At 37.5% G+C, this 26721-nt stretch overlaps 1 protein-coding gene across 1 annotated transcript in view; it reads right to left on the bottom strand.

Annotated features, from left to right (window-relative positions):
- The window catches only part of mboat2a (membrane bound O-acyltransferase domain containing 2a), a 64456-nt gene that overhangs the window by 19879 nt on the left and 17856 nt on the right, over window positions 1-26721 (bottom strand). Inside the window, exons 2-5 of the mRNA XM_030127598.1 lie at window positions 16807-16952; window positions 11495-11572; window positions 3213-3308; window positions 16-71 (exon numbers count right to left, since the gene is read on the bottom strand). Coding sequence (XP_029983458.1) covers window positions 16-71; window positions 3213-3308; window positions 11495-11572; window positions 16807-16952 — 376 coding nt within the window. The remainder of the gene's footprint in view (window positions 1-15; window positions 72-3212; window positions 3309-11494; window positions 11573-16806; window positions 16953-26721) is intronic.

Below are 26721 nucleotides of genomic sequence, written 5' to 3'. Positions count from 1 at the left end.
CAATGCATGTCTTACCATCGTGTATCTCAAATGCCAAGCTGGTAATCTTCTGTGTTATAACCATCATGGGCCTAAAGGAGAAAGAGCTCCGTTAATATCAAGAACCTTCTTACTGGTTTGTTGAAACAAATAACATCTTTAAGCCCTATTTTCATGAGACTAGTATTACCTGTGGACCTCTGATAATTTGGAAAGATTGCAGAGGTCATCAGTGATGTTAATCTTGTGTGACTCTGCCATGTCTTTATTAATTCCACCACAAATTACTTAGCCTTTTTTTAGCGATTACAGAGATCCTGTGATAACATCAGTGTTTAACAACATCTCTGTGACTTGGAGTGATTCACAACATTTTTGTTTCCTATGTATATAGTTATTTCAGCTACATCTGATAATGGAACAATGAATACTGAAAGTCTAAAAAGTGTTGTGGTGCAAATTCAAGAGGCTCATGTCATGATATTTAAAATTAGTCGCTTTTCCACTGACCTTCAAATTGTACGAATGTAACTTGTACATAAAAATTTGCCTAATCAAAAAACAACAATTTCACCAAAACTCATTTTTCGAGTTTTTGCGCTGGCAAGAGGTGGTTTTTCAGGCGTGGTGCAAACGGTATATCACACAAAACTGCAATGGAAAGACCTTTTTCCACAACTAGAGTCACATGATAAAAAAAAAAAAAAAAAGGATGTTGATGAACGTTACAACAAGCGAAGAAGAGTTTTAAAAGAACATGGAGTAGTATGTATGGACACACCAGGAAACCAAATCTTTTTTAATTTAGTACGAGACAGAGGGGTAATATATAATAATAATAATGACTATATCTGTAAATCAACAGGATATTTACGTTCGGCATCATGTTTATGGAATTACTTCTTGTGTCATCTCGCGATAATAATAAACAAATCATTGCACTTGGGATTTAATGGAAAAATTGGCATTACGCATTTCTGTTTTTTCAACATTTAGTAAATACCATAAAGTTTTGCGCATATGTCAAATGGAAAAGCAACTAATGATTTTGCTACCAGGAGAAAATCAAGGACGCCGATTCCAAGTCTGAAAGCAGAATTTTCCAGCATGTCAGGATTGTAATCAGCCATTATTAGCACAACATGCCAGTGTTTTAGTTAGTTCTCGAAGTGAGACTGAGTTTTAATTGTGTAAATAGAGCAGAATATTCATCCTAATATTTCTGAAATATGAACCAGGTACTGCGGTGCCGACTGCATTTGGTTCTACAGCAGGAAACCGTCACAACCCCCAAACAAAAGAGACAGTGTCAGGGACATTTTGATCAATTCTGAGCCAAATTAATGGACTCTAATTATGAGATTTAGTCTTCACTGGGTTCAATGTTCATGTCTATAAATAAACTTGATCAATTAGCACATATATTCTTTAGATTGTGACTATGCAATAAAAATTTGCAAGACTTTTATGACACAAAAGTCTACTGGAGAAAGTCTGATTTCAGATTTTGAATCTGCCAGATTTAGTCAAGATCAGAGGTTTTTCCCCCGGTAGGAGATGATTTTTTTTGTGCTGTATAACACATTTACTGAAAGAGCAAACTTGAATCCTTCAGACCAGTGAAATTCCAAAAGCTGGTGAGAAGGACAACACGCGACAGCACACAGTAACAGGGTTCCTACAGGTTTCTACAAGTAAAATTTAAGACTTTTTAAGACCTTTTTAAGAAGAAAAGAATTTAATACCTATTTCATGGCCATACTGGCAAAAATCTGTGACTCCTAGAATTTAGGAAAATGTATTTATTTATTCCAATGCTTTGATTCCCACCGTTCCATGTCATTTCTCACCGGGGGCTGCAAAGTTATTGATAACTAGTTCCTAATTTCAGTATAAATTGACAGGTTGGAACGGGTGGAACTGAGTCGACTAATGTTACTTTCTTTGTACTTGACCATTTCCCAGACACATTTAAACACATTTATGGCAGTTTATGGCAACACAATTTAAGAGCTACCATATCAAATTTAATACCTTATTAAGAGTTTTTCAAGGTATTAAATGCAGATTTGTAAATTCAAGACTTACGACTTTTTAAGACCCTGCGGGAACCCTGAGTAAGGAACACTTTTGTGTCTCTGAACAGTGATCTGTAAGGGGTGAGCCTTGACATCAGAACCAAGGATTATGTCAGTAAATTCAAGTGGGAAATGTGAACGTGCTACATGAAACACATGAGAGGTTAATTTCCAAATCACTGCATGTCCCCAGGTTAGACTCGTCCCATGTGGACGGGGCTTTACATAACATTTAATTTATCCTTCATTTATTTAACCAGCATTACTGCACAGTATATACCAGGGATTTGGGAAGTTGGTGGTGGTATGATGTAAATGATTTTCTGCAGCAGTAAATTCACAATGAGAATTTTTTTTATTTGTAAAACTGCAGGTTTCTTTAAACTCCCTCTAGCTATTTTTAGATCTAGTCAAAGAATCAGTGCTACTACTATTCCCTTATCATGCAGTTTGTACTCAAGTGCTTTAATATTCCTCACCATACACATACAAATATCTTGTTGGATTTCAGCAGCAAGCATAATCTCATTGTTAATTTAACACACAGTATGAAACTGCATTAAGTGAAAAAAGCACATCCATAGGAATATGGTGATATTTTTTCTTTTTTTAGACTTGGTTGAAAGAAACAGGTCCTGGCCTTCTAAGAGCATGGCTCACAGACTATACAGCTGCACTGACATTTTGAAAAACATGAGACTTTGGCATTTTCAGGAAAAACAAAGAGATGGGAAGACAAGGTAGTTGAAAGAGTGAAGTCTCTGCCCTCGCTCAGGCAGTATGGGTTTGCATTGCGTTGCTTAGCAACTAGCCACCACCACCACCCTGCTGGGAGTGCAGGCTGTCTGCTCGCATTGTCAGACAGTCTGGAGAAGTGGGAACCATCCACAAGGAACTGCGGTCCCTATCGACATCCTCCTGCAGACACAGATGAGCAGTGTGACACGCTCTTGTTTCTGTGTAACTTGGTTGAGTCATTCCCGACACTCCCATGACTCTTGTTCTCCAATTTATTTTTAGCTTTATTTAGCTTTCATAGCTCCTGTGCTTCACACGCTTTACATTCAGAATGAAGTCTGAGACATGTTGTTTTTTTAAATGAGTGTAAGAAACAAAAATACTATATTTACACTCTCTGGTGTCTGTGTTGCTTACCCTGTGAAATCTGCAGAGTACATGCCATAGTCAAACACGTAGACTCGTGTGATCTGACAGAGGATGAGATAACCAAGTGTCACGATGAAGCAGTACCTACAGGAAAGCAAAGGAGGAAGAATACATTACAATGATGAGAACAGACACATACATCATGAAGTATCTTGCTATGCCTTAATTGCAAAATCAGCATTATGCCTCTGGAGATCTTTCTAGCTCAACAAAAATTAAAAATGCAACCTGTTCACTTCTTGCAAAATGTTAATTGTGAATGCGTTTCTCCAGTTGTAAGGATATAGTTTTATTAAAGTATTTTTGAGTCATGTTTTGTTGTAGCTAGAAAACAATAGATAAAAATTGTAACTTGTCCATAACATTAGCTAGGTCTTTCTGTCCGTTCATACCCCTAACATTTAAAAACTACTGCACAGTTTGACTTTTTACAGAATTTTACAGAAGGTATTGTGTGTCTGACTCATATCTTGGTCCTCCTTTTGTCTAGACACTAGAATTTTTATAGCATTCTTCACCATTTGGGAGATAGGCCACTTTGACATTTTTCTCATTTTCTCAGGAATGAAGTTGGCTGTTGCTCTGAAAATTACACACATGCGCCATAACAGTGTCTTTTCAACACGGTTAGTATCTCATCTGAAAGCTGATCAAGGAGGAAGACAATATTTTCATTTCATTTCTAAATCTGCTATGTTCCATGATGACTGTTCCCAACCTACGTCTTAAACATAACTTCAGATTTGATATGTGCAGTCAAAGGCATTCATGTATTTTTTTCCCCGTATAAGACTTGTCATACTCTGATCACAGAGGTGGCACTACTGGCACTGAAATCACATCCACTTCTCCCAAAGTAACTTCAAAACAAATATGACACATGAATCCAAATCCTGGGAGGATGTTTGAAGGGTCAAGGAACTAATTTAATACATATACAGTCATTATAGTGTTTTCACAACATAGAGGAATTATTCAGCGTAGTGGATATGAGCTATATAATGTCTATCTAGTTATAAAATACAAAAAGAAAACCTACCAAAATAAAATATAAAACTATATATGCAATTAAAATACAGGTAATTTACAAACAATCCATTCTAAATAAATTGAAAGCAACAATTTATGGCCATATTGACACATTGAAAATGGCTTTGCCTGAACAATCATGGCTCACAGTATAGTGTACAGTATATTTCTAGAAGATGTTCCATTAATATAATCATGTCATACCACACTGAACCAGCATGAATAAACATGACAAACTTCAGAGCAGCAAGTAAAAGAAAGGTGTAGTACATTTATCAAGACAGGAGTTAAAACCTAGATGAAGAGTTTTAGATTATAGATTAGATTGTGTTAACAGATTGAAGAGACCAATAGAAAATAGGAAATATATTGTTATAAACCGTGGAAATATGAAGAAGATATTTTATGTTCTGTAGTTTTAATTTAAATTTTACAAATTATTGTATGCTTATTTGTCTTTATCTTCACTTTAAACTTGGGTATGATGATAATAAATAATAATAATAATAATAATAATAATAATAATAATAATAATAATAATAATAATAATAATAATAATAATAATAATAACAAGAAGAAGAAGAAGAAGAAGGAGGAGGAGGAGGAGGAGGAGGTTGGATAAATAGTAATAATTAACTTATGGAGAAGGGGTGGGAATAAATAAAGGCATCATGTGACTGATAGTTTCTTTTTCCCAGAATGTAGTGGATTCTATTTCTTCTTCTTTACATGTTTGAAAAATATTTCAATTTTAGTGTACCTTCAGTACATACTACATATTGAAAGACCCATCTTATTCTTTCCGATTAAATACATAGGACAAAAAAAGTAATATGGCTGTGAACATATGCCGGCTGATTCATGTGTAAAAACATTTATCTGAGGCATTTCTGAGTGTATTTAATCAGTGGTTGTCTATCTATACCACAATGTAGAATACTACAGGCAAAGTGTGTTGATGCATATGAGGTTTAACCTTTCTTTTCTGGGAACAAAAAAATAACTTCACTTTGTTCTTGTCTCTATAGCAGAAAAAGGATCTTTTTTTCCACACCAGTGCAAATAACATAGGCCTGAGCCGGAGGGCCACTCAATGGGAAAAAAGAAGAGGGTCACAAACCGGACAAAAGGCCAGAGGAGGGCCTGATAATGTGTCACTGTCAGTAGAGAAAGACAAAAGACAACTCAACCTTTCAACCGAAGACCAAAAGACAGAGCAGCACTGAAGCCTGTGGCACAAAGCTGCTGCAGAGTCAGCCCAAGTTGGAGCGAGCGATAGGGCATTCCTCTGCTGCCGACAATAAGAGGATTGTGCCACTCGGAGGAGGAATACAACACGCCAGTCAAAGCTAGGATGCGTTGGAGGCAAGACACTAGATTCTAGGAGAGCCCAGTGTATCTGCAGTCCAAGAAATCATCCAATCAATGCCTTAAGAACACACAGTTACAGTACGATCACATGAAACAACTCCAAGTATTTCAATAGAATAATCATCATATCATCCTCTGAAGAGCTGAAAGATTTCTGCTTGTATCCTACGCACACTTGGCATGTTTTCCACAGACATAACACTGCACACCGTCCACACATTCTGCAGCAGATTGTGCATATGAGAGACTATACGTTTCTATTTAACAATCCCTGCAGCAGGGCTCAGATAATACCAGTTTAATGTATGTCATGTTTCTGAATGATATACACTTTCATAGGACTTACCTAGCTCTTTCAAATAATATGTTTAGGGGTGAAAGACAGTAGTTGGAGTACGTATCACTGTAAAATATGCCCCATAGAAGGGTAGTGTCAGCATTAGCCTTAATTTTGGTTGGGATTAGTTATTCATGGGTTAGTTTCATAAGGATAGATGTTGACTAAGGCTTAGATCTAACCAATAGATAGTCAGACTCCAGGTATTTCTTGCACATCTTTAATTCTTGATTGGCTGATATCTGAAGTAGGATAAATATAAAATAATATCTGGATAAATTCAGAGTTTTTCAATCTAAAAAAACATGGCTCAAAAATTGAACACACAAAAAAAAAATGTGTCTCTGTTAGTCTTTTGAGTTTTGTAAATAAAAATTGCAAAGGGTAGATATGATAAATATAAATCTATTAATGAAATACACATACAAATTATTGGTAATGACAAGTGGTAGTATAAATTAAGCAATTTGAGATGAAGGGTGTGCAACAAGATGATTTGGTTACAAGAATGACTAATCTCAAACAGTGAAAATAATAAAATAACGCATTTTGGTTGGTTACATCAAGATATTATTGTACAAGTGAAAGGAGATGATTAACATGGTCTTGCAAAATGCTAATTGCGATTAGTTCAAATATTTATATAAGGCAATTAAATACCAAAGTCACTGGAAAACTTTCAATGACGTCAGTGAGTCTTCTCATTGCCTTGTAATTCAACAGTTGCTATACTTTCCAAAAATGTGTCTCTTGCCACTCAAGAAACAACAAATTATGACCTACTTTTTCCCTCTGTTTTGCCAGATAATACCACAGGTTAGTATAACTACCTCTTGTTGCCATGGTAACAAAGATCTAATATCTAAATTAGAACGAGTCCACATTGATATGTTTTCATTAAGAAATTTACTTACCACATAACAAACATGGCTTTTTCCTTGTTTACACTTCGTGTCCACACAAATTTGTGTGCGATATGGACACATTTTAGGCTTAAAATGAGGCGGGTTTTTGCTTCATGAAATCAGCTCCTTTTGCTACTTAATAAAGTTTGATACAGAATACAATACCGGGTAGCCACACAACATTGTGCGGCAAGAAATGGAGATTTCTGCAGTGCTGGAAGGTTTAAGTACTTTCTGACTCTACCAACAGTTCAAATCATTTGCAAAACCCCTTTTTTTTTTTTTTTTGCCAAGATCAGCGTTCTCCACTGGCTGTGCACAGCTGTGAGGATATGAGCTACATGTGCTGCAGGAGCTATATTTGCAGTAAGCCCACCAGGCATCCTGTTATTATCCTCGTATGATTTGTGTTTTGTAATTCACAGCTCAGTGGGGGCTGTTTCATTTCCACTCAAGGCACTGGATATAGCCTGGGATTAAAGTGGGCTGGCCTCCCACTGTGGGACACTGGTAGACAGGTAAGCATGTGGAAAAGAAGCCACACAGCAGCTTCAGATCCACCACATATGAAGCAATGAAATGGAAGATATAAATAATTGGCAGGACATTTCATGACCTTGCTATTTGAGGTTGCGTACACACAGTAAAGGCCTGAAAGCACACTTTTACTTGATTAAATGCTTACAGAGGATGAGGAACTTTCCATCGGTTCAGTATGCTACGGCAAGGCTAAATAAATAACTAGAAGGAGAGGCTTCAACTGTCTGCATCACCACTTGTTTCTCCATGTGAAAACTTGCAAAAAGGGAATTACAGAAAAAAAACTGTATGGCCTCATAACAGTACTGAGTCCAACAAGAACTGCAGGTTTTATTTTTGCATAATAATCTCTTCATGTAGTTCTCTCATTTATTAGCAGGTAGAGCTAGATCTGAGAGGTCACTACGGCCCTGTCCTTTGGCCACCAAAGTTTAATCAGTTCCTCAAGTCAAAGTGCACAATTTGATGGCAATCCAATTCTGACTCTAAATGAAAGTAGAAGTTTGTGTTTAAGCAGAGATCTGTAAGTTTTGTTGCGATGACATGAACTTGTAAATCAGCACGTCTTTCCAGGTAAATGAGAGAAACTTGAACATTTTAATTTCATTTCATTAGCACTGAAGCTGGACTCTAATGATTACTATTTGCACGTTAATTACTTTAACAATAAATGCCAGATTGAGAGCTTTATGTCTATTTTTTTATTTTATTTTACAATTTCTATCATGAGGTAGTTGATTTTGTTTATAATGTCTGTGTATATATAAAGTAAGAAAATAATCAAATGTAATGAACTATGGAATGATTATTTTAGACCATTTCATAGCTGGATTTATTGTATTTATTAAATTACAATACAAGTAATGTCATATAAATTTATATACCATGAAAATTTTGCCTTATCATTGATATTCTCACAAACAACCTTGCCGTGGAGGGTTACGGTTAAGGTTAGGGAGTACATTTTTTTCACAAGGGATTCTGACATGTTCAGACAGCAGTTCAGACAGAGGTTAGTCTGTCGTCATTGCTGTCCAGTAGGTAGCGCTATGTTCACACCTAGTACAGGCAGAAAAATGTCTGGAACATTCCCATCTGCTTGCCACATTCTACAGGTGAACTTTTGTAGAGTGCTGCTGAGTGAGAGACCGGGAACTGCATGAGAGTAAATGGTATGACATCTGATGCCCACCACTGAACAAAGCGCTTCTACTCGTTCTAAAGCCACAGTAAGCCAGATTCACATTCACAGCCGTTCCCACAGAAGAGAAAAAAGCTTTTAGCAACTCCATAAAGCTGTCACTCTGCTTGCACTGTACGCTATCCTCAAGAGGCTCTGTGTTTAAGTGGGAGTCTAAGAGTGAAAAACAAATGGGGCTAACAGAGGTCCTGCCACACTGCACTGGGTCTTAGGAGTGTATTCCTGAAGCATGTCTTTTTGTAGTTGCTGTTAATGCAGGCAAACCTCAAGAAGCTGCTTTTTTATTCCCTTTTAGCCTTAAATTTACTATGTTAACTTATCCTTGCAAGTAACTGCATCATTGTTTGTAAAATGTTCCTTTATTTGTGTTTAACTGTGCCAAATTAGAGATATTATGCTAATTCATGGTAAAACAAAACAAAACAAACAAACCCTCATGTGCTGTTGTGAGTTTTGTTTTTGAGTTTTTCTAGCAGGTTATGTATTGACACTAGCTAACACCACCTCTACGCTAACGTCTCAGTGATCATCTGGCTCGAAAGATGTAGCCTGCTGGAATAGTTCTGCTGTTAGGTGACTATTTCAGTCATTTCACTCTCCTCCCTTCCAATACATATACAGAATGTCACTGAAAATAGATGGTATTAATGGAATGTAGTCATTTAAGACCACGGGTCGCTTGCCCACTTGCATATTGTTTCACCAAAAGAAATAAAGGTCGACACTATTTTTATAAGATACTGTCCATCAGCGCCACCAGACAAGTGTAATTTATTTTAAGAAATACAAACCAGCAAAAAAAGAAACTATTTTCCCCTGTTAGACGTGGCCATGCTATGTGGATTTTTATTCTGCAAAAATCCTTATATTTATTCCTAAAATGAGTTAGGTGATGGACAAACCTAAAGAACTTCTGAAATATTTGGCAGCCATTTATATTTTATTTTATTTGGTTTAATTATTGTTGCTTATTGCTTATTTATTTTCATCGATATCACTGTTATTGTATGTTTTTACATCAATGTGGAAAATCTTAAGGGAAAAAAAGAAAGAAAACATTGGCTAAAGTCAACTCATTACAAAACAGATGCGAACGTCTTGTATGCACTTGAACACGCTCAAAACTTACCTAGTCAACCTTTAACATAATATCTAACAGCAATGTACAGACTTAAACACTGTGTTCTTTTCATATTAACTTTATTAACTTTTATTATACTGAGGCTCAGAGTATTTCTGCACTGTATGATCTAATTAGACTGTACGTATATATTATTTATCTCCTCTAATGCAGTATTTAGCATTTATCATTGTAACTGTATCCAGCGCTTGAAGAGCAAACACAAAAACGCATCTTTCCTCAGCAGTGTGGTTGAAAACAGAAGAATCCTAGTGATTATAAATTTGTTATGAGAATGTGTACTAGAGTGGAACATTAGGGCAGTCATGTGTTATCACAACATTGTAAATAATCCCATATCAACATAAAGTTATGTATTATTTGGTAATAAGCAGCAGCAGCAGCAGCAGCAGCAGCAGCAGCATTGTGTGTCCAAGGAAAACTTCCTTCTTGGACAATAAATGTCAAGTGTTTGCAATGTTTGGCTTTGTCATCTCAGAGAAAATCTATGTTTTTTTCATTAATTTATTACTTCAATGATTCAGTAGATTCTACAGTAGATTCAAAATTCTACTGTAGAATTTTTACCCACAAAAGCCCTAATATGCAATTGTAAAGTGCACAAACTCAGCAACATTTTGATTATGTTTTTTCTCTGATTTGTATTTTTTCTCTCTAATAAAACAGCTGAAACAGAAAGGGTAGAGATGATTGAGAAAAAGACGAACAAAGAAAGTAAAACAGACACTGACTGAAAGAAATGGTAAACTCATCATAGGCAAAAGATCAGATAAAACAGGACATAGGATCTAAAGGGGGCTGTAAAATAAGACAAAGTTAATGATCATCTGTGTCCTGAAATATCTGACACCATGATTCCCTTTGCAGCCCAAAGGCACAAAGGCTAAAGGCTAAGGATTAAACCTGGGGTTGAGTCTCAGCCTGTCGCTACAACAATACAGGATTTGTTAGGCAGAACTTTGCATTTGGTTTTACCGCCCTCTTGCAAACATATTATGTCAGTATGCCCTGCCTGTGTTCTTGCCTTAGCCTCTGGGCTGGACCTTTGTTCTGAGGTCAGGGACAAGGTGAACTTTATCTAAAAATGCGGCGGAAGTGTGTTGGTTTGACTATGGTGATGGTCACAGTTTTGAGTTTCAAAAGAGCTCCTGTTCACAGGAGCGGACACTGCTTATATAGCTACTTAGATAAGAGCAAGAAGAGCATAACAGAAGCTCAGTAATGGTGTTGTAAAGGGTTAAACCTCCAGGTAGTATGTAATATGACATTTGAATTAAACCATCAGCAAATATTTCCAATTCCAGCTTCTTTACGGTGATTATCATTGTGTCATTGGGTTACCCTTTTTCTGAAAGCAGTTGGTGGTGTGATTAATGTTTAGTTAGAATCTATTTAAAGAGCTCTCCCTTGGGGAAACATTTACTGTTTACACCTGCACTCATAACCTTGAATTCTGGTAAAAATAGCATCCGAGACAATGAGCGTGCGTGTGTGTGTGTGTGTGTGTGTGTGAGTAAGTGTGTAGTTGTCTTGATGAGCTGTGGTCGCAGATGAAAGCCTGAGGACAGCGAAATTTGCAGTCAAGACCAGGCTTACATACCCCAGAAAAAACACAGACAGATGAAGAAGAAGCAAATAAGACTTATCTGTATTTGCAACTTTAAATAAAAGACCATCTATCTAATGAAACCGACAAGATCTCCCTCTTTGTCTTACATCAGCTTGTCTTTACACATTTTCTCTTACTTGTGCATGTGTTCCAGTCCAGCAAATATCATCACACCATAAGATAAACCACTCTGGACCAGGAAGTGGAGAGAATACCTGAAAGGACAGACAACATAAGCAAAGAAATCAGTAGGTGATATTTCAGGAATCAAACCAAGACTGAAACATGATGATATATATCATGTGACAATAGAACAATGTGTCATTTTATAATCTGAACTGTTGTGTAACAAATCAGTATTTCTGTCAACATTTGTCATCACATGGACAAAGCTTTCTGTCACATACACAGGGAGGAAATTCACATGACGGAAAGAGAAGCTAATATAGAGGAGAGTGAACGTGACAGACATGGGTAATTCTTAACAAGGACAAGGACTCTGACCAGCCAAGTCAGAACGAGTTCAGGCCTGAAACAGTGGCTACTTCTGTCACATGGATGTGGTTTGGGAATGCAGCAGAGCGTTGCAAAACAGAGTCAAATGCCACTAACCTCTTTTACCACCAACACAAGAATCATGTCAAACAGTGTGAGGAGAGTTTACAGAGGAGAGGCACAAAAAAGTGCACTGAAAAATCACTGAAAAAGTCAAGTGCTCATAATAAACCCGGGCCCTTAAGTAGAAAAGAGTTGCAAAGATGAGCAGTGACAACAGCTGCTACTACAATATACATCTGCAAAGTCATTTTATGAGAAGACAGTTGGATATGAAATTACCAAAATTAGGATTTGGATCACATGAGACATGTTATTGCTGTTAAAGCATCTTTGATTTGATAGTTTTGGATACCCATTAGAAAAGTGGCTACACTTATTTTCATCAGCTGATGCCTCTCTAGGCTTAGACACCATTTTATAAGAGAAAGCCAAAGTCACAAACTACAAGTCTGGAATTTCAATGATAGAGCCCTAAACTAGAGAGGGAGGATTTAACAAAAGATGCTATGGAGCGTTGAATTCTGGGTAATATAGGGTCCTAGTCTCTGCAGTGCTTGGTCTATTAGTTGATTTATAACAAAGCATTCTTGGATAGTTGTGCCTTTTTTTATACAAGACAGAATTAGACTCCATTAATTCTCAGTATGACCAGTAACATCCTGCTTTGTTGTCACGTACCACTGTCATTACACCATTGTGAAACCTCAGTTGCAGCGGCAGCCATGTGAGGATTGACCTTTGTAATCTGTTCATGTCCAGTCATAGGATGCAGCCTGACAGGAGTGTGACCTCTAACGTTACACTGAGCTTTTAAGTGACTGTCACGCCTTCATGCTGCACACAGGAGTTTATTTGTGTCCATGTAATCATAGCCTTCCATTGACTTTTCTCAGATACAACTCCATACAATTCAAAATACTTGTCCTAAAAAAGCTGTGAACAATATAACGCTAACAGCAGCTACCAGATGGGCTTTTGAAGGGCACAGCATGTGATGCTCTCGACGTCCAGCCCTCCAGGAGAGGAAAGATGCCACATTGTGTTAGCAGTGAGTCAACAAAGAGGAAAGGGCATCAGAGGTTGGCAGGGAACACAGGAGCGTGGACTGAGCAAATTAAACAAACTCCCAAGTAAATAACAAGGGGATAGGAATGCAGATAGTAGCTGATTGAAACGCAGGGAAACCGTTTCATATGTTCAACAGTTGTTTTCTCTAGTGACACACAAACGAGCTTGCGTGTATGGCAGTGAGGGGGAATACATCCTAAAATAAACCAAAACTCTGCACATCTGTGAGGAAGCTCCTGGAGGGCTGCAGTCAAACGGCCTCTGGGACAAAACCGTATGGCTCTGTATCTGTGCAATCAAGAGTTCAATTAATGTGTGTGTGTGTGTTTGTGTTAGTACTTGTAGAGGTGAATGAAAGTGTGAAAATGCAAGTGAGTGTACAGAGGCATTCATGCATTACATGTGCAAAATGAAGTGGCCAAAGCTGTTGGTACAGAGTCTGACCCATAAAAGGAAAACCACAAGTATGATGGTGATTAGCAATGTTAAAACTTATCAAACACTTTCAGGTTTTTGTTTTATTTGCGTCGCTGGGACATTCCCCATTGACTTTTCAACAGCCATTGTGAAGCCAAGAGTTTGGGCTGATAGGAGAGTTAACCCTTTATCAGGCAAGTGACTATTTTTGGTCATTTCCACACACATTACAAGACAGTTACAATGATGACAGTCAGGCAACAATCTCAGGTCCAATGTGGTCTACAGGGTATGTAAGGTCCACCTCTGCACGAACAGTGGGTGGACCTGCTTTGTTAGGTACCATGAGGTAATGGTACTAATGTAAGGAATGATGTTCAAAGGGATAATGTGGATGTGGACAGGTGTGTGTATTAGCACTTAGGTTGTTCTAATGTTCTAAAAAAGTGATGTTCCTTTCACTTTACATATGTTTCTCTTGTATTTTTTTAATATATACTTCTTGTATTTTTTTTTTTTTTTTGGCCAATTACGGGTAAGGAACCAAATATGGTAACTTAAGTAATGATGTTCAAAGTGATAATGAGTATGTTGACAGGTGTCTGTATCAGCACTTATGTTGTTGTAATGTTCTAAAAATGATGTTCTAATGTTCTAAAATACATGTTCCTTTCACTTTACATGTGTTTATCTAGTATTTGTTTTCTTCATTCTTTTATTTGTTTTCTTCATTCAGCTCCTTTCCAATCATTTAGGTTGGAATGAATAAATAAAAATAAAAAATAAATAAAAATATAATATTTTTTATATATACACTTCTAGGATTTTTTTATAGTTATGGGAAGGAACCAAAAAAAGTAACTTCATTGACCTTGATTTTCTACGTAACAATAAGAAATTTAGAAAAATTTCACAAAAGTAATAAAGTCTCGTTAGGTCCTCCAATAACACACTACATTTTGAATTTCAGAGTATTTCTATGAGTACCCTATAAAGGGTTAATACTAAACACTAGCTCACAATGCACGATACAACATTAACCCTTTCATGCATAGTGGTCACTACAGTGGACAGTTACTCTACGGCTTTACTCTTGTATATTCATGGGTTTTGTTGTTCTAGTTCCATATCAACCAACACAGTGGACACTTATGCATCATCTCATAAACTCCAATTCATACCATTATTGTAACTTTGCTGTTCTTGATTGGTTCTTGAGTGGAAATCAATTGTTAATATTTCTTTTTTGCATATTATTTCCATGAAGTGAGTAATAACTAGTATTAGAATATGTTAAAATGTGAGAAAACATCAGATTACCTGTATTAAACATGGTTTCATTTCACTGTTTTCATATCACTTGATGATATTGGGTTTTAAATACATGTTTCTTTGCTTCAAGAATAAAATTCATGGTGTAGCTGAGTGGACATTTTTGTAACTCCATGAAAAACAGGTTGATTAAAAAAAAAAATTCAATCACATTGTTTTTTTTCATGCCTAAAGAGGAATAAAAACACTCTTCTTGATTCTTGAAATCTTGATTGAGGTTCTCGTAATTCATGCATGAAAGGGTTAAAACTAAACATTTGCGTAACAGAAACACTTGATTATCTTTAGCATTTAGTAACAGTTATTAACCACAACTATAGCTGAGTTGGTAGTTGGGAAAAATACACACTTTATATGAAACTCAAAGATGCTCTGATACACCTCCTTCAGTTCTGATGTCATTGAATTTGGATATCTGTAGATACCAAAACCACAAAAACTGTGACATTTGGTTGTATACTCATACTACAGCAGTCTCTGATATACATTTCCTGGGTGGCAAACTATACCTTAGCCCTAGTTGGAATCCGATATTTTCTACTGCAGATGATCATTGAATATAATGAAATTGAAGAACGCTTCACTCCTTTTCTCTACACACTGACCACTTGTACCCGTCTCTGGAATCCATCAGTGAGTGTCTGCTGTCTTGAGCTGTCTTATACAATGCGCTGTATCACATAATACTTTTAAAGATGCTTAATTTTAGATTATATAATGCAACTTCCACTCTCCAGAAACGTATACTGCCTGTGTTACTGGCTTGCTTTTCAGTGTTTTGAAACTAAAATATGTGCAGACTATGGACATGTTAAGTTAGCTGCAGCTTTCTTATATAATGTTATAAAATGGCAGGTCATGGTTCAGTCTAGGTCAACATTATTACATATTTATAATTCATTAAAATATCAAGTTACATAGTATGGATCATTCTGTGAATTTGGGACGTTAATGATGTCAGTTTTGGCATCTGATTCTGGATTAGATTGGCCCCAATGTTGTATTACTTACAAGAGCGCATTTCTGTCAGACGTTCTCAGACATTCAGTAAACTTCACATATTGATCCTTTGGCCCATTTAGAGAAAGAGGCTTTCATGAACATAAATGGTGTATTTTGCACGGAAAATGCATCTGCCATCTGAAAACATTAGGCCCACTTATTTATATTATTCCTTCTGCAAGATGCTAATAAATTATTTACTGTACATCAGTCCCCGTGTTAGAGGACTTACTGTAATGTGCGACTGTCATGCTACGCTTTTACTAGAAGATAGTCTTATTGTGACTCAGGGGTAATACTATATCAGTAATGAGATCATCCAACCGCAGTATGCATCACTTGTATCAGGTGCACGGTTTGTCTGTCAGTGAGGTGATCAGATAGAGCCCCCTGTGACACTCCGTGACCAGTTGACATTTCACCTGGTTAGCATTTACCCACTAGCTGTCTGTCTGTCTGGCTAATGTTTCCTATGTTCACTCGTCCACACATACACACCCTGAGAGGCTCTTCGCCAGAGGTACAGTGGGTTGTCTATTACAGGGCAATAGCTTTCTAATTGGATATCAGTTACTGCCCGATCGACCCATTTGCCTTGGCAAGGTTGAGGAGAATGAGGACGGGGCGAGGGAGTACGAGGAAGGGAAAGGCTTTTGAGGGAGTGGCAGGAACGAGAGGAGAGACGAGGATGACGGCAGTAAAGTAAAACTTGGATTTTGGACAAGAATAGAATGAAGACATTTAAGAAAGAAACAATAAGTCAGAAAAAACACTGAAATACTTATGGTAAAAGTAACCAAATACAGATGTTTAGAGAAAGTTGTCCACATACTGCTGATAATGGTAAGCCGACACAAAACCATGGGTCACACTGACATATTAGGAAAAAAACCTTGAGTATTTCCTTTAAAACAATCCAGGTTTAAAATAGCATCAAATATGGAAACACCCAGAATCCCAGTAACATAATAAAAAAAGTAAAAAAAAACAACAAAAAAACAAAAAAAGAAGGATAAGAGCAGGGCAGTAATGACAAGGAGAGAACTGTGGGATATGCAGAGATGTGACTCACCAGCCAAAACAGAAGAGCGCCAAGTAGAAACCCAGCAGAGTAGCCACCACATGTCTGACGAAAGGACTGGTCTTACTGGGGTGGAGGTAGAGCCGGAACCAGACCGCCATCAGCAGGGCGAACAGCTGACATGCCACGAAGTTCACCTGTGTAGGACGGGGAAAAACCCTGTGTTTACAGATGCATCAAACCACAAAGAATACAGAGAGACGGGTACAGAGCTCAGCCAATGCAAAGTTAAGGGATCTGAGTGATAAAAAGAAGATTAGAGGAGAAAATACTCAGTTCATTGTGCAGAACAATTAACTGAAGAAAAATGAAGATGTAGTATTAAAGTTGTGTAACAGTTCAACAACCTGCAAAAAAAAATAAAAACAAATTAATCCTTAGAACATCAATGTGCCGAGGTGTTAATATCTAATCTACAAATAAGTGTTTACTTCTTCCCACTCCTTTTAAGATGTGTAAATAACCCTAAACTTGTCTTAGGTATTTTTTTTGAACAAATAGGATAAATTTTCTTTTTTTATTTTGGTCGTTTTCTGTTCATAATTTGCTTCGGTCATTTGCTTTGTTGGTGGTTATATTGTACAAATATGTGCAAAATAAAATATTCATTTATTCATTCATTCATTCAAACTATAACCATAATTTAACTAGCAAATAACTAGCTACAGCTCTTTTTCAGATTACATCATGAACGATGATGGTGACTGAAACATTACAGTTTCACATACAATGGTAAAAGTTTTGATTGAGTGCTCTAAGTGCTCTTAAACCATTCTGTCTTTTATAGCTTCCGCTAATGTGTTGGTTTTGTAGCAAATGGACTAAAGCATTTAAAAGGTGTGGTTTCATCAAAAATCACCGCTCCATTACACTAAAAAAACAAAACAGCATAAATCGTGCGCACTAATATGCTGTATATATTACTACATATGTAAATGCATTTCATTTGTAGAAAACACTTTCTGAAAAACCCCACTAATACTGGGTCAGAGTGGGTATTTTGGACCACGTTTCATCTCCTAATGTCTCCAAATGGCACAGCAAAGAGGCTTTACTCCAGACAATAGTGAGATTGACTGGATCTGTTGAGGGGAGGACAATGGAAACCTTTATTTCTGATTGCTCACACTTTATCTGTACTCATCCTGAACCATGCGGTGTAAAAGAGAAAGGCTGAGCACATACATTATTGACCTGACTGCTTCATGTTATCCAGGAAATGTGATTATTTTAACCTCTGACTGGCCATTATGATCAGACCCACCTCTCTGCATGCAGTTATGCTCGATACATACTGTCTAGCATTAATGCAGGTTATACATGTGTTTTTAATCATCGGTCCACACACTTACATTTTTGCATAAGCATACATACATATGCATAAGGACCATAATTATTACATGATCAGTGATTGTATACATCTTTCAACCCCCATATGTTGTGATTTATATTACATAGTACAAAAAAATTAAATCAACACTTCAAACAAAACACCCACTTTGTACATCACGTTCAGCGATGCATGAAGGGACAATGGCCGGCACATGCACTGTATATAGGTCATGTTAACAGATCCGTCTGGCCAGCAAGCAGTGAAAGGCTAGAGACACCACGAGCACCATCCATTATCTATGGATCTTGCATGATTAATGAGCGACCGAGAGAGACAGATATAGCCTTAAGTACGTAGATCCTTATGTCTGCACGGCTGGCAGATGTAATGACAAATCATCTGTAGCCTTAGGATATATAATATCAGATGACATTTGGCGGCTAATGTCGGGGTCTTTAATCGCTGCTGGTTGCAGAAATTTAGAAGCACATGCACGCAAAGCACGAGATCACTAATGACAGGATCTGGGGTTATTGTTTCTCTGTTGTCATAGCTGGTATTGTTCAAGAGAGGGACCAAGATGTGTATAATTAATAAATAATCAAATAATCCAGAACCAGAGGCAAACAAAGGGCTTTCAAGTGACTCTCATAAACAGTAAATGAAATAATTCTAATTTTAGACCTTATCTGTTTTGCCTTCTATCAAGGTGTGTCACTTGCAGATAGTTTTTCTATGGTATTTACTTAGTTATCTGAATGGCTGAGTGGAAGCCAGCTGTAAAGCCAATAATGACTAACATTTATTGGCCTTGACAACCATTCATCAGATTCAACAGCAAGCCCTTTTCTTTCTAATTTAAAAAAGGACTATAAATAAAGAAATGATTCCTCTAATGACTTCAGATAGACCTTCTCTGCCCAACCTTCTCACGCAAGCCTCTATTTCAAACAGTGTTTACCCAATCTGCAGCTTTGGATGTCATTTCACGCTTTGATTACTTCAAGCTGCTCTCTTGGTGAAAAGGCCATTGCTTGTTGAAAAGCTGACTTGCCAGGCTGTGTCCCGGCCCCCAGACATGACTGACTGGCTCATTTGCAAACCAGTGAACATCCCACACTTATTATAGTCACTGATTTATCAAAGTAACCCATAAAGGCCAAAAATAGCAATACGTCCAATGTAAATATTAGACGGTTACAGCAATGAATGAATGAAACCGAGCTTTCTGGGTTCTGTTTATCTGCATGGTCTGCTGCTCCAATCAAAGACATTATTTAACAAAAAAGGTTAGGTTAAATCTTTCCTTACTAATGGTCTAATGGGAGGCATGGCAAATAAAATTGGAAACTTGCATTTCAGGAAGTATAACGTCCGTCTCTGTCAAAGCCTCAAAGTAAGAGGGTGAAACAAACCCCTCCCTGAAGTTCAACACATTGCTTTGTAAGGAAGGAATTTCATGTGGGAGAGTGGAAGGGTGTGACAGAGGAACTGTATTGTTCACAGCGACAGCAAATGAGAGCTGGTGGGTGATATGGCTCATGTTCTGACAGAGCAATTTGTCTATTCTGAATGATCCTTTATTTAAAGAGATTTCAACAAGACTTTTGCTTTATCAGGCAAAATGAAAACACACCCAAAATCGCATTCATATCAAACAAACATAAATATTCCACAAGCCAATCAGTGTTTTTTATAAGAAAAGCAAAAGAAGTGGGAGTTGCTGAAATGCATACAGTTCACTCTGTCCACCTATAAAAAGACTTGCTGCTCCTCTTCTTCTTCTTGGTGCAAGTGTATAATTGTCCTAGTTGATTACTGGTTGGTTTATGAAAGATGACAGAATCCCTGAAGCTGCATTCACTGACAAACGGTCAGATAGAAAACAGAGCTCATTAATGAAATGAAAAATAAGGAAGACATCTGGATGCAAAACTCCTATTTTGTTCCACATTTCTGTAAATGTTAAAGGGGTCATATTTTGCTAAAACCCACTTTTATTAGCCTTTGGTACATTTATTTGTGTATTTGGGGACCCTAATAGATAAAACAGTTTGAATCTGAACCCTACAGGTGCTGCAAAACTATCTTTATATTCATTTTGGCAAAAATTGAATGGATTTCTACAACCCTTTTTAATTCCTGCTTAATTTGTTACGTCTATAACTAGTTACGTCATGACATTTTCACATATAAGGTCAAGACTTCCAACAGGGAAGTGATTTAAAATGCATAATTCCAGTTAAAAAAAGCAAAATATCACTCCTTTAAACTAGACCCTTCAAAACAAGTGCTCACTAACCCAATTCTAGCACACATTAATAGAGGTTTGCACTTGTTACTGTACTGTATACTACTCTATGCTATAAACTCACACAAAGTGAGAAGTTGAAGAGATGAATGATGGGTTCCACATAAATGTGAAGTACTGGGATATGTAAATCAGTGTGTTTGCTGTTATAGGTGCGATAGCTTTAAACAGCAGGCACACTAGCAGCAAATGCACTAACAGCTAAAACAATAAGATCGAAGACAACATCACTCTTGATATTCCGACAATTTGTTAAAAGGCAAGGCTAAATGTGTTTCTCTCTGCCTGCCGCCAGTTCTGGCAATGTAGTTTACAGAATAAACATTTTGCAATAGACAAGTTCCTGTGGCAGAGAGCCTTGTTTCGTCATTCATAATACATGGATCCCGTCTTCCATTATTGATTTATTCTGAATTCAACCATACCCTGGAGTATAGCGCTCTTATTGTTTCAGAATGTAAGGCACAGTGTCTCTGCTGCAGCATAGTCTGTAACATATTCAAAAGGAGCTACAGAAAGACAAAAAAGCCACTGTTTTGGATAAACACGCTGCAGTAAACCTAAAGGAATATTTTTCTACGACGAAAAGAGAAAAATACAAAAGCTGGCGTGGCAAAAAGCCTAAAATGTATGGGTTAAGACCACAGACTGGGGCCTCAAACCACCATAAAACGTAAATTACAAGCAACTGGCGCTTTGAAGTAAAAACTGGTCAGCCAGGATTTTCATAACCTGCTGGTCTCTTTCTGAACAAACTTTAGGAGGAACTCATTTCCCTCAGATGACTACCTTGTGAAGAGCGTCCCACAGGCATACACGTGATTACCTGGGCGGTTTACTTTCTGCCATTGTTTCATACTCTTCCAGTAACAGCTGGTGAGCGAAATGGGCCAAGGCAGGCAGTAAAGAAGGCTGCTAGATAGTTAAAGGACATAAACAATACAGCGTTATGTAAAGAAGATGCATTCAACACCTCTGATTGACCTCAAGTGTGTACAAAAAACAAACGTCTAAGAAGTACAAGTGCTACAAGGGCAACAGCAACTGGAGTCATTATGGTCTCATTTGCTTTAATCAACAAATTAAGTGAAACCCGATAAGATAAATAATTAATAAGTACTTTAATTGTCCTTTTGTAAATGATTTCCCTACTAAAATGAGTTTAAGCCTAATAGAATGCTTTGATTTCTGCTTTATGGCTCACTCACCTGCCGAGGTATACTTTGGTAACTTTTGTGTATAGTATAGACCATTAAAATGTAAGCTCTAAGGAATGGTTTGATAGAATATCTTAAAATTTGTCATAAACATTCCCTTGGACTCAAGAATGAAATAAAACAATTGTGGTGGTTTGCAAGAGGTCACAGGTCACCGCTGTCCTGACTTCATGACACTATATTCTTATGACCCTGATACATTATCGACATTTTTAATTCTTTCAAATTGGACACAAATTTTCTTAGGGTGGCCAAAGGTCAAAGTCACTGTGACCTCAAAAAACATGTTTTTAGCCTTAACTCAAGATTTCAGATTCAAATGCAAAAAATTTAGGTCAGATGTTTCACTAAATTTAAAGCATAATGTAGCTGCTTTAGCTTATGCTAGCATTTACTCTGTAATTAAATGGTCTGTTAGCTTGCCTGTAAATTGGTGTTTTCATATATTACACTAAGCCGATGTTACTGTCATCAAACTACAACTGTAGGTGAAATTAGTTGTCAGTGATTACAGGAAAATTTCCAAGTTAGTTGTGAAGCCAGTGTTGTCTTTCATATACAGATCCGTCTCCACATTTAGTACTGTACCAGTGCTGTAGATAAGTCTGGCGCCACACACTATTATTCTAGAATAGGACTAAAAGTTATCTGGGTTGTTTGGTTAGTTAGAATACTGCTGAGTGGAGGATGCTGCAACAGTGTAAATGCAAAATCATGCCAGAAGAGATGTTGTATTAGTGTAAAATGTAACAGTGTAAATGCAAAATCATGCCAGAAGAGATGTTGTATTAGTGTAAAATGTATGCAGGAGGAAGCATGATGATTAAATCCATACAAAAGATAACAAGACAAAAAAAGATGTGTGCTTTTGTCAAACTTGACATTTTCAGGGTATAGTCGCAGCTCAGTAGGTGTTCTTTCATGTAGCGAGGTGGAATCTCAGAGCTGTAATGCTCAGAAAGCAGGAGGAAGGAGAATGACAATCCTGACACAGTGTGAAGTAAATATTGACCCTTATTCTGGCAGAGAACTTCCAGCAGGCCAGAGTTTTCAGTGATTTAGCGGTGGCTTTAGCAGAGGCTAGATGAGTTTCACCCCTCAACTGCCTTGTCTAAATATAGTCACTTCAGGCTGGAAAAAAAAAATCAAGATGGTGGCCTACCAAAATGCCTAATTCAGTACCTTAATGGTAATCCACGAAACAACGGGTGACATCACAGTGGGTGGGTCCATTTGCAGTCTATGGTAAGAACACACACTGTTCTTTTATGCCTTTGGTTAGAGCACATTCTCACCTCAACTTGATGAGATACCGTGTGAACAGATCACTCACTTATCATTAATGTGCACGGATCAGAGAAACACCAGGAGACAGACGACATGCAGATGTTTTGATGTGCGACAGGCGCCAGCAACTGATTAGCGCTTAAGGGCAGTAAGCTGTCAGGCAGAACCTCATGGCAGCTGTGGCACAGGGCTCAACTTGCTTTAAGGAGCTACATTATAGACTGACACACAGACTGGCAGAGGGGAAGAAGCTGAAGAGGAGGGAGGAAGTCATTGTGGATGCAGTGGGAGACAGAGATAAGGCAGCTTCCTGACGCTCATTATTGAGCGAAATACAGTGTGCAATGTCTCTGTGGGTGTGTGTGAGAGAGAGAATGAAACATGAAGGGCCTCAGGACTAAAGTCAGCTCCTCATCTCATCTAAACACCACTTTCCCCTCTTCTACAATCACAATCAGGCTTTCATTTTAATATTTGTCTATTTTTTCCCAAATCAAGCGCCATCTCCCACACTCATGCTTCCACCAAAGAGCCTAAAAATGTGTAAATGCTTATTCTGTTTATCTGTTTTGATGTAACTCATCATCTGGAGCTGTCACGTCGAAGCTACAGCAACACATAAGGTCATGAAGAACAGGACAGAAGACACAGATCTGGATGGTGAGTCAGTTTTCATTAGTGCACAGTTTTTCTTTGACGTACTACAGACAGAGTGAATACACGTAAAAGCTCTGAGTTCACTCCATTTACCACTAGTGATTATATGGATCGCCTGTTAAGACAAAAACCCACATTAATCTAAAGGCTTGCACGTCTTTGGCCTAAAAGAAATAAACAGAAGGGAGTGTGCAGCTAATCTAACAAGCCTGACAACATTGTCCGACTCTTATTTACACATATCTGTCGGTCTGTGTAGTGCTGATCAAAATGCTGAGCAGGTAAATATTTCGGGCAAACCGGTTTCTTAAGTGTTCCCCATGGGAAACTTTATTTTCCTGTGGGAGAGGCTGGCAAAGTTTGATGTGAACGATCAAAAGTTTTCACACTATTTTAAGAGCTTCAAAGTAGAATAAGTTATTGTATTCAACACTTTTCTAATAAATGTTGCCAACTGGTCAATACAATATAACACAACTACTATTACTGCCAAACTACAAGTCTATTAATGTTAGAATGTTAAAACTTCCAGGACTGAAAGGTAAAACATTACAGATTCAGGTTACTTAAAGCAATCTGCACTGATGTAACTGGAAAACATGAGAATAGATCAAAAGACCCTTCAAACTGTGCCTACTACCCATGACTTTTTCCTGTTTTATCCAGAAATCTGCTGAAAGAAAGCTTTCCTGTAAAATAAAAAGACTGAATTGAATGAAGCCTTTTACCTGAAAACAAAATATTGAGATGCAACTCCTTTTTAATCACCAACATTTCGATTAGTAACTAGAATTTCATTAAAAACCGCAATAAAAGTTACATTTATTATATAGTTTTTGTCATTTTGTCATGTGTATAAATATGATTCTCAGGCTCATTGAAGATCATAGTAATCATGTTACTGTTGTTGTGTTTCTACTAATATGACTGTTAGCTAGAGCTGCACAATTTGGTGAAAATGTCATTTTTCAATTATCACAGACAACATTACAATGTGCAATTTGAGTTGACTTGCTTGGCTATCTAGAAAATGCACAGACTACTCATCATTTTGATGTGTATTTTAACCCCTAAAGACCCAAACATCCATCATCAACCAAAAGCATCAACTGATCTAAACTATTCAATACCTACCAATCCATGTAAATAACTGGTGTAAACTGCAGTTTGTCATCTTTTCGTGGTCATCAGATATGACCCATTTAGACATTCAGAGGCTCCATAGTGAACATGGAAACACCTTCATCTTCTACAACATCGATTCACCAGAAAAACCCATGGAGTTGGGTCAATGACAGTGGATGGAGACACTAGGATTATTGTTTGTTTATTGATTGATTGTTTAGTTAATGATCAATTTTGCTGAAAAAGTCCCTTTTTCAACAGTTTTCTCTGTTTTTGATCTGTTTTTGAGCTTTTATGAAGATCTACATGGTCATTAAATTAAATATAGGAAAATACCTGATGTTCACTGAAAAAACACAAATACAGAGGGTAATATCACAATAAATGGTGATAAATCACCTAGGAAAAGTTAAATACAGAGAAAAAAATATTTCGGAACGGCCATAAAAGTAGCACTGGGTCTTTATGGGTTAAATTAGTATAAGGAAGATAAGAAGTAGCCCCGACGTATAACTCAACTTAATTTCAATGACTCCAAAATACCTGTGAACAATTAAATTGCAGCCTTTTACTGTCATATAACTGCACTTGCTGACACTGTGACATTTTGTGCATTTCTATTGTTGACTAATTTTTCTTTAATGCATTACCATGAGAGACATGAGCACATCTCATAACTCCTCTCTCCTTTCCCTTTGCACAGTCTATGTTTAGCACTGAGCGGCTAAAATAGTTCCTTTTGCAAAGCGCAGAATATGCCTCCCTATGTGAGCCTTACTCACAGCCACTGGTGGGTTCCTGTCAGCACTTGTGTGTGTCTGTTTGTGTGTGTCGACACAAAGTGGAAAATAAATTTAGACAGTCATTAGCATAAAGCCCTTTTTTCCATGTCATTAAGTCACACTCCTCCACCCGTACAGATTACTGTATGCGCTACAGTCCCTTTCTACACAGTCTCATTTCATTTCCATCAGCTGTGGTCCACAATGACTCATGCAGATTCACGGGGCTGCTGCCAGACTGGAGGAAATCACAGCCTTGAAAACCCAACGACTGTCATAGCTTGTAGTCAAAGCAAAAAATTCTATGAAGCATATACACTAAGATACACAACCCATATATTCCCACCTTCCTCAGAGAGTACTACAAAATACAAAGAAACAGGCTGTTGTCAGCAGTTTATGTTAGGTGAGTACTGAGTAGGGCATTGATGTGCAAGGCCCATTGAGAATTAAAAATAGCTGATGATGAGGATGCTTGCAAATGTTAAAAAGAAGGTGCATACAGAGTAATACTAAAAGACTCACAGCCAACACGTGCACATATGCAGTGCAGCCAAATACACACATGGGCAATATGAGGATCATCTTTGCGAATAAAAGTGGTGCAAATTAGCCACAGGTTCTTGAGACAAAATGACTTTTGTATGTGTTTGCATGTGTGCTCCATGCAACTATGTCCTGCTGACAGTATGGGAACAACAGCACTCTTTGTCTGTTCATCAATACAACAGAGGTCTCGTTTGTTTTGTGGCACTGGCAGTGCCCTTCTGCCAACTCTCACTCTCACACATGGCAGAAAAAGGAATCACAGGTCTGAAACTCTGACACCTCCAGTCAAGTCATTGGGAAGCATGCTGTATGAAAAAAATACATGAAATGGCCTAAAAATACAGGAGCACAAAAATACAGGATACACTCTTAAAACTGATAGTTGAAGTTTAATGTTATGATTTGAAGAAGAAGTGGTCTTGGATTTACTCCAATTCCAACGGCTAAATACGAGGCTGTACTGATACTGGGAATACTGACAAAAGTGCTATACAGATAAAGATGGGAGCAGCCAATGGGAAGCACATACTGTTGCAGAAACATGCACACACAGAGTGGTAAAGCCTGCAATGTGGCGCCCTCGACTCTGAGCTGATCCACAGATCCCAGTCAGGCTCCACGGTCAGGACGGCTATTAATAGCCAA

This window comes from Sphaeramia orbicularis, chromosome 22 (assembly GCF_902148855.1).
Source record: "Sphaeramia orbicularis chromosome 22, fSphaOr1.1, whole genome shotgun sequence".
Classification (NCBI taxonomy): Eukaryota; Metazoa; Chordata; class Actinopteri; order Kurtiformes; family Apogonidae; genus Sphaeramia; species Sphaeramia orbicularis.
This window is presented reverse-complemented; position numbering and strand designations above follow the sequence as displayed.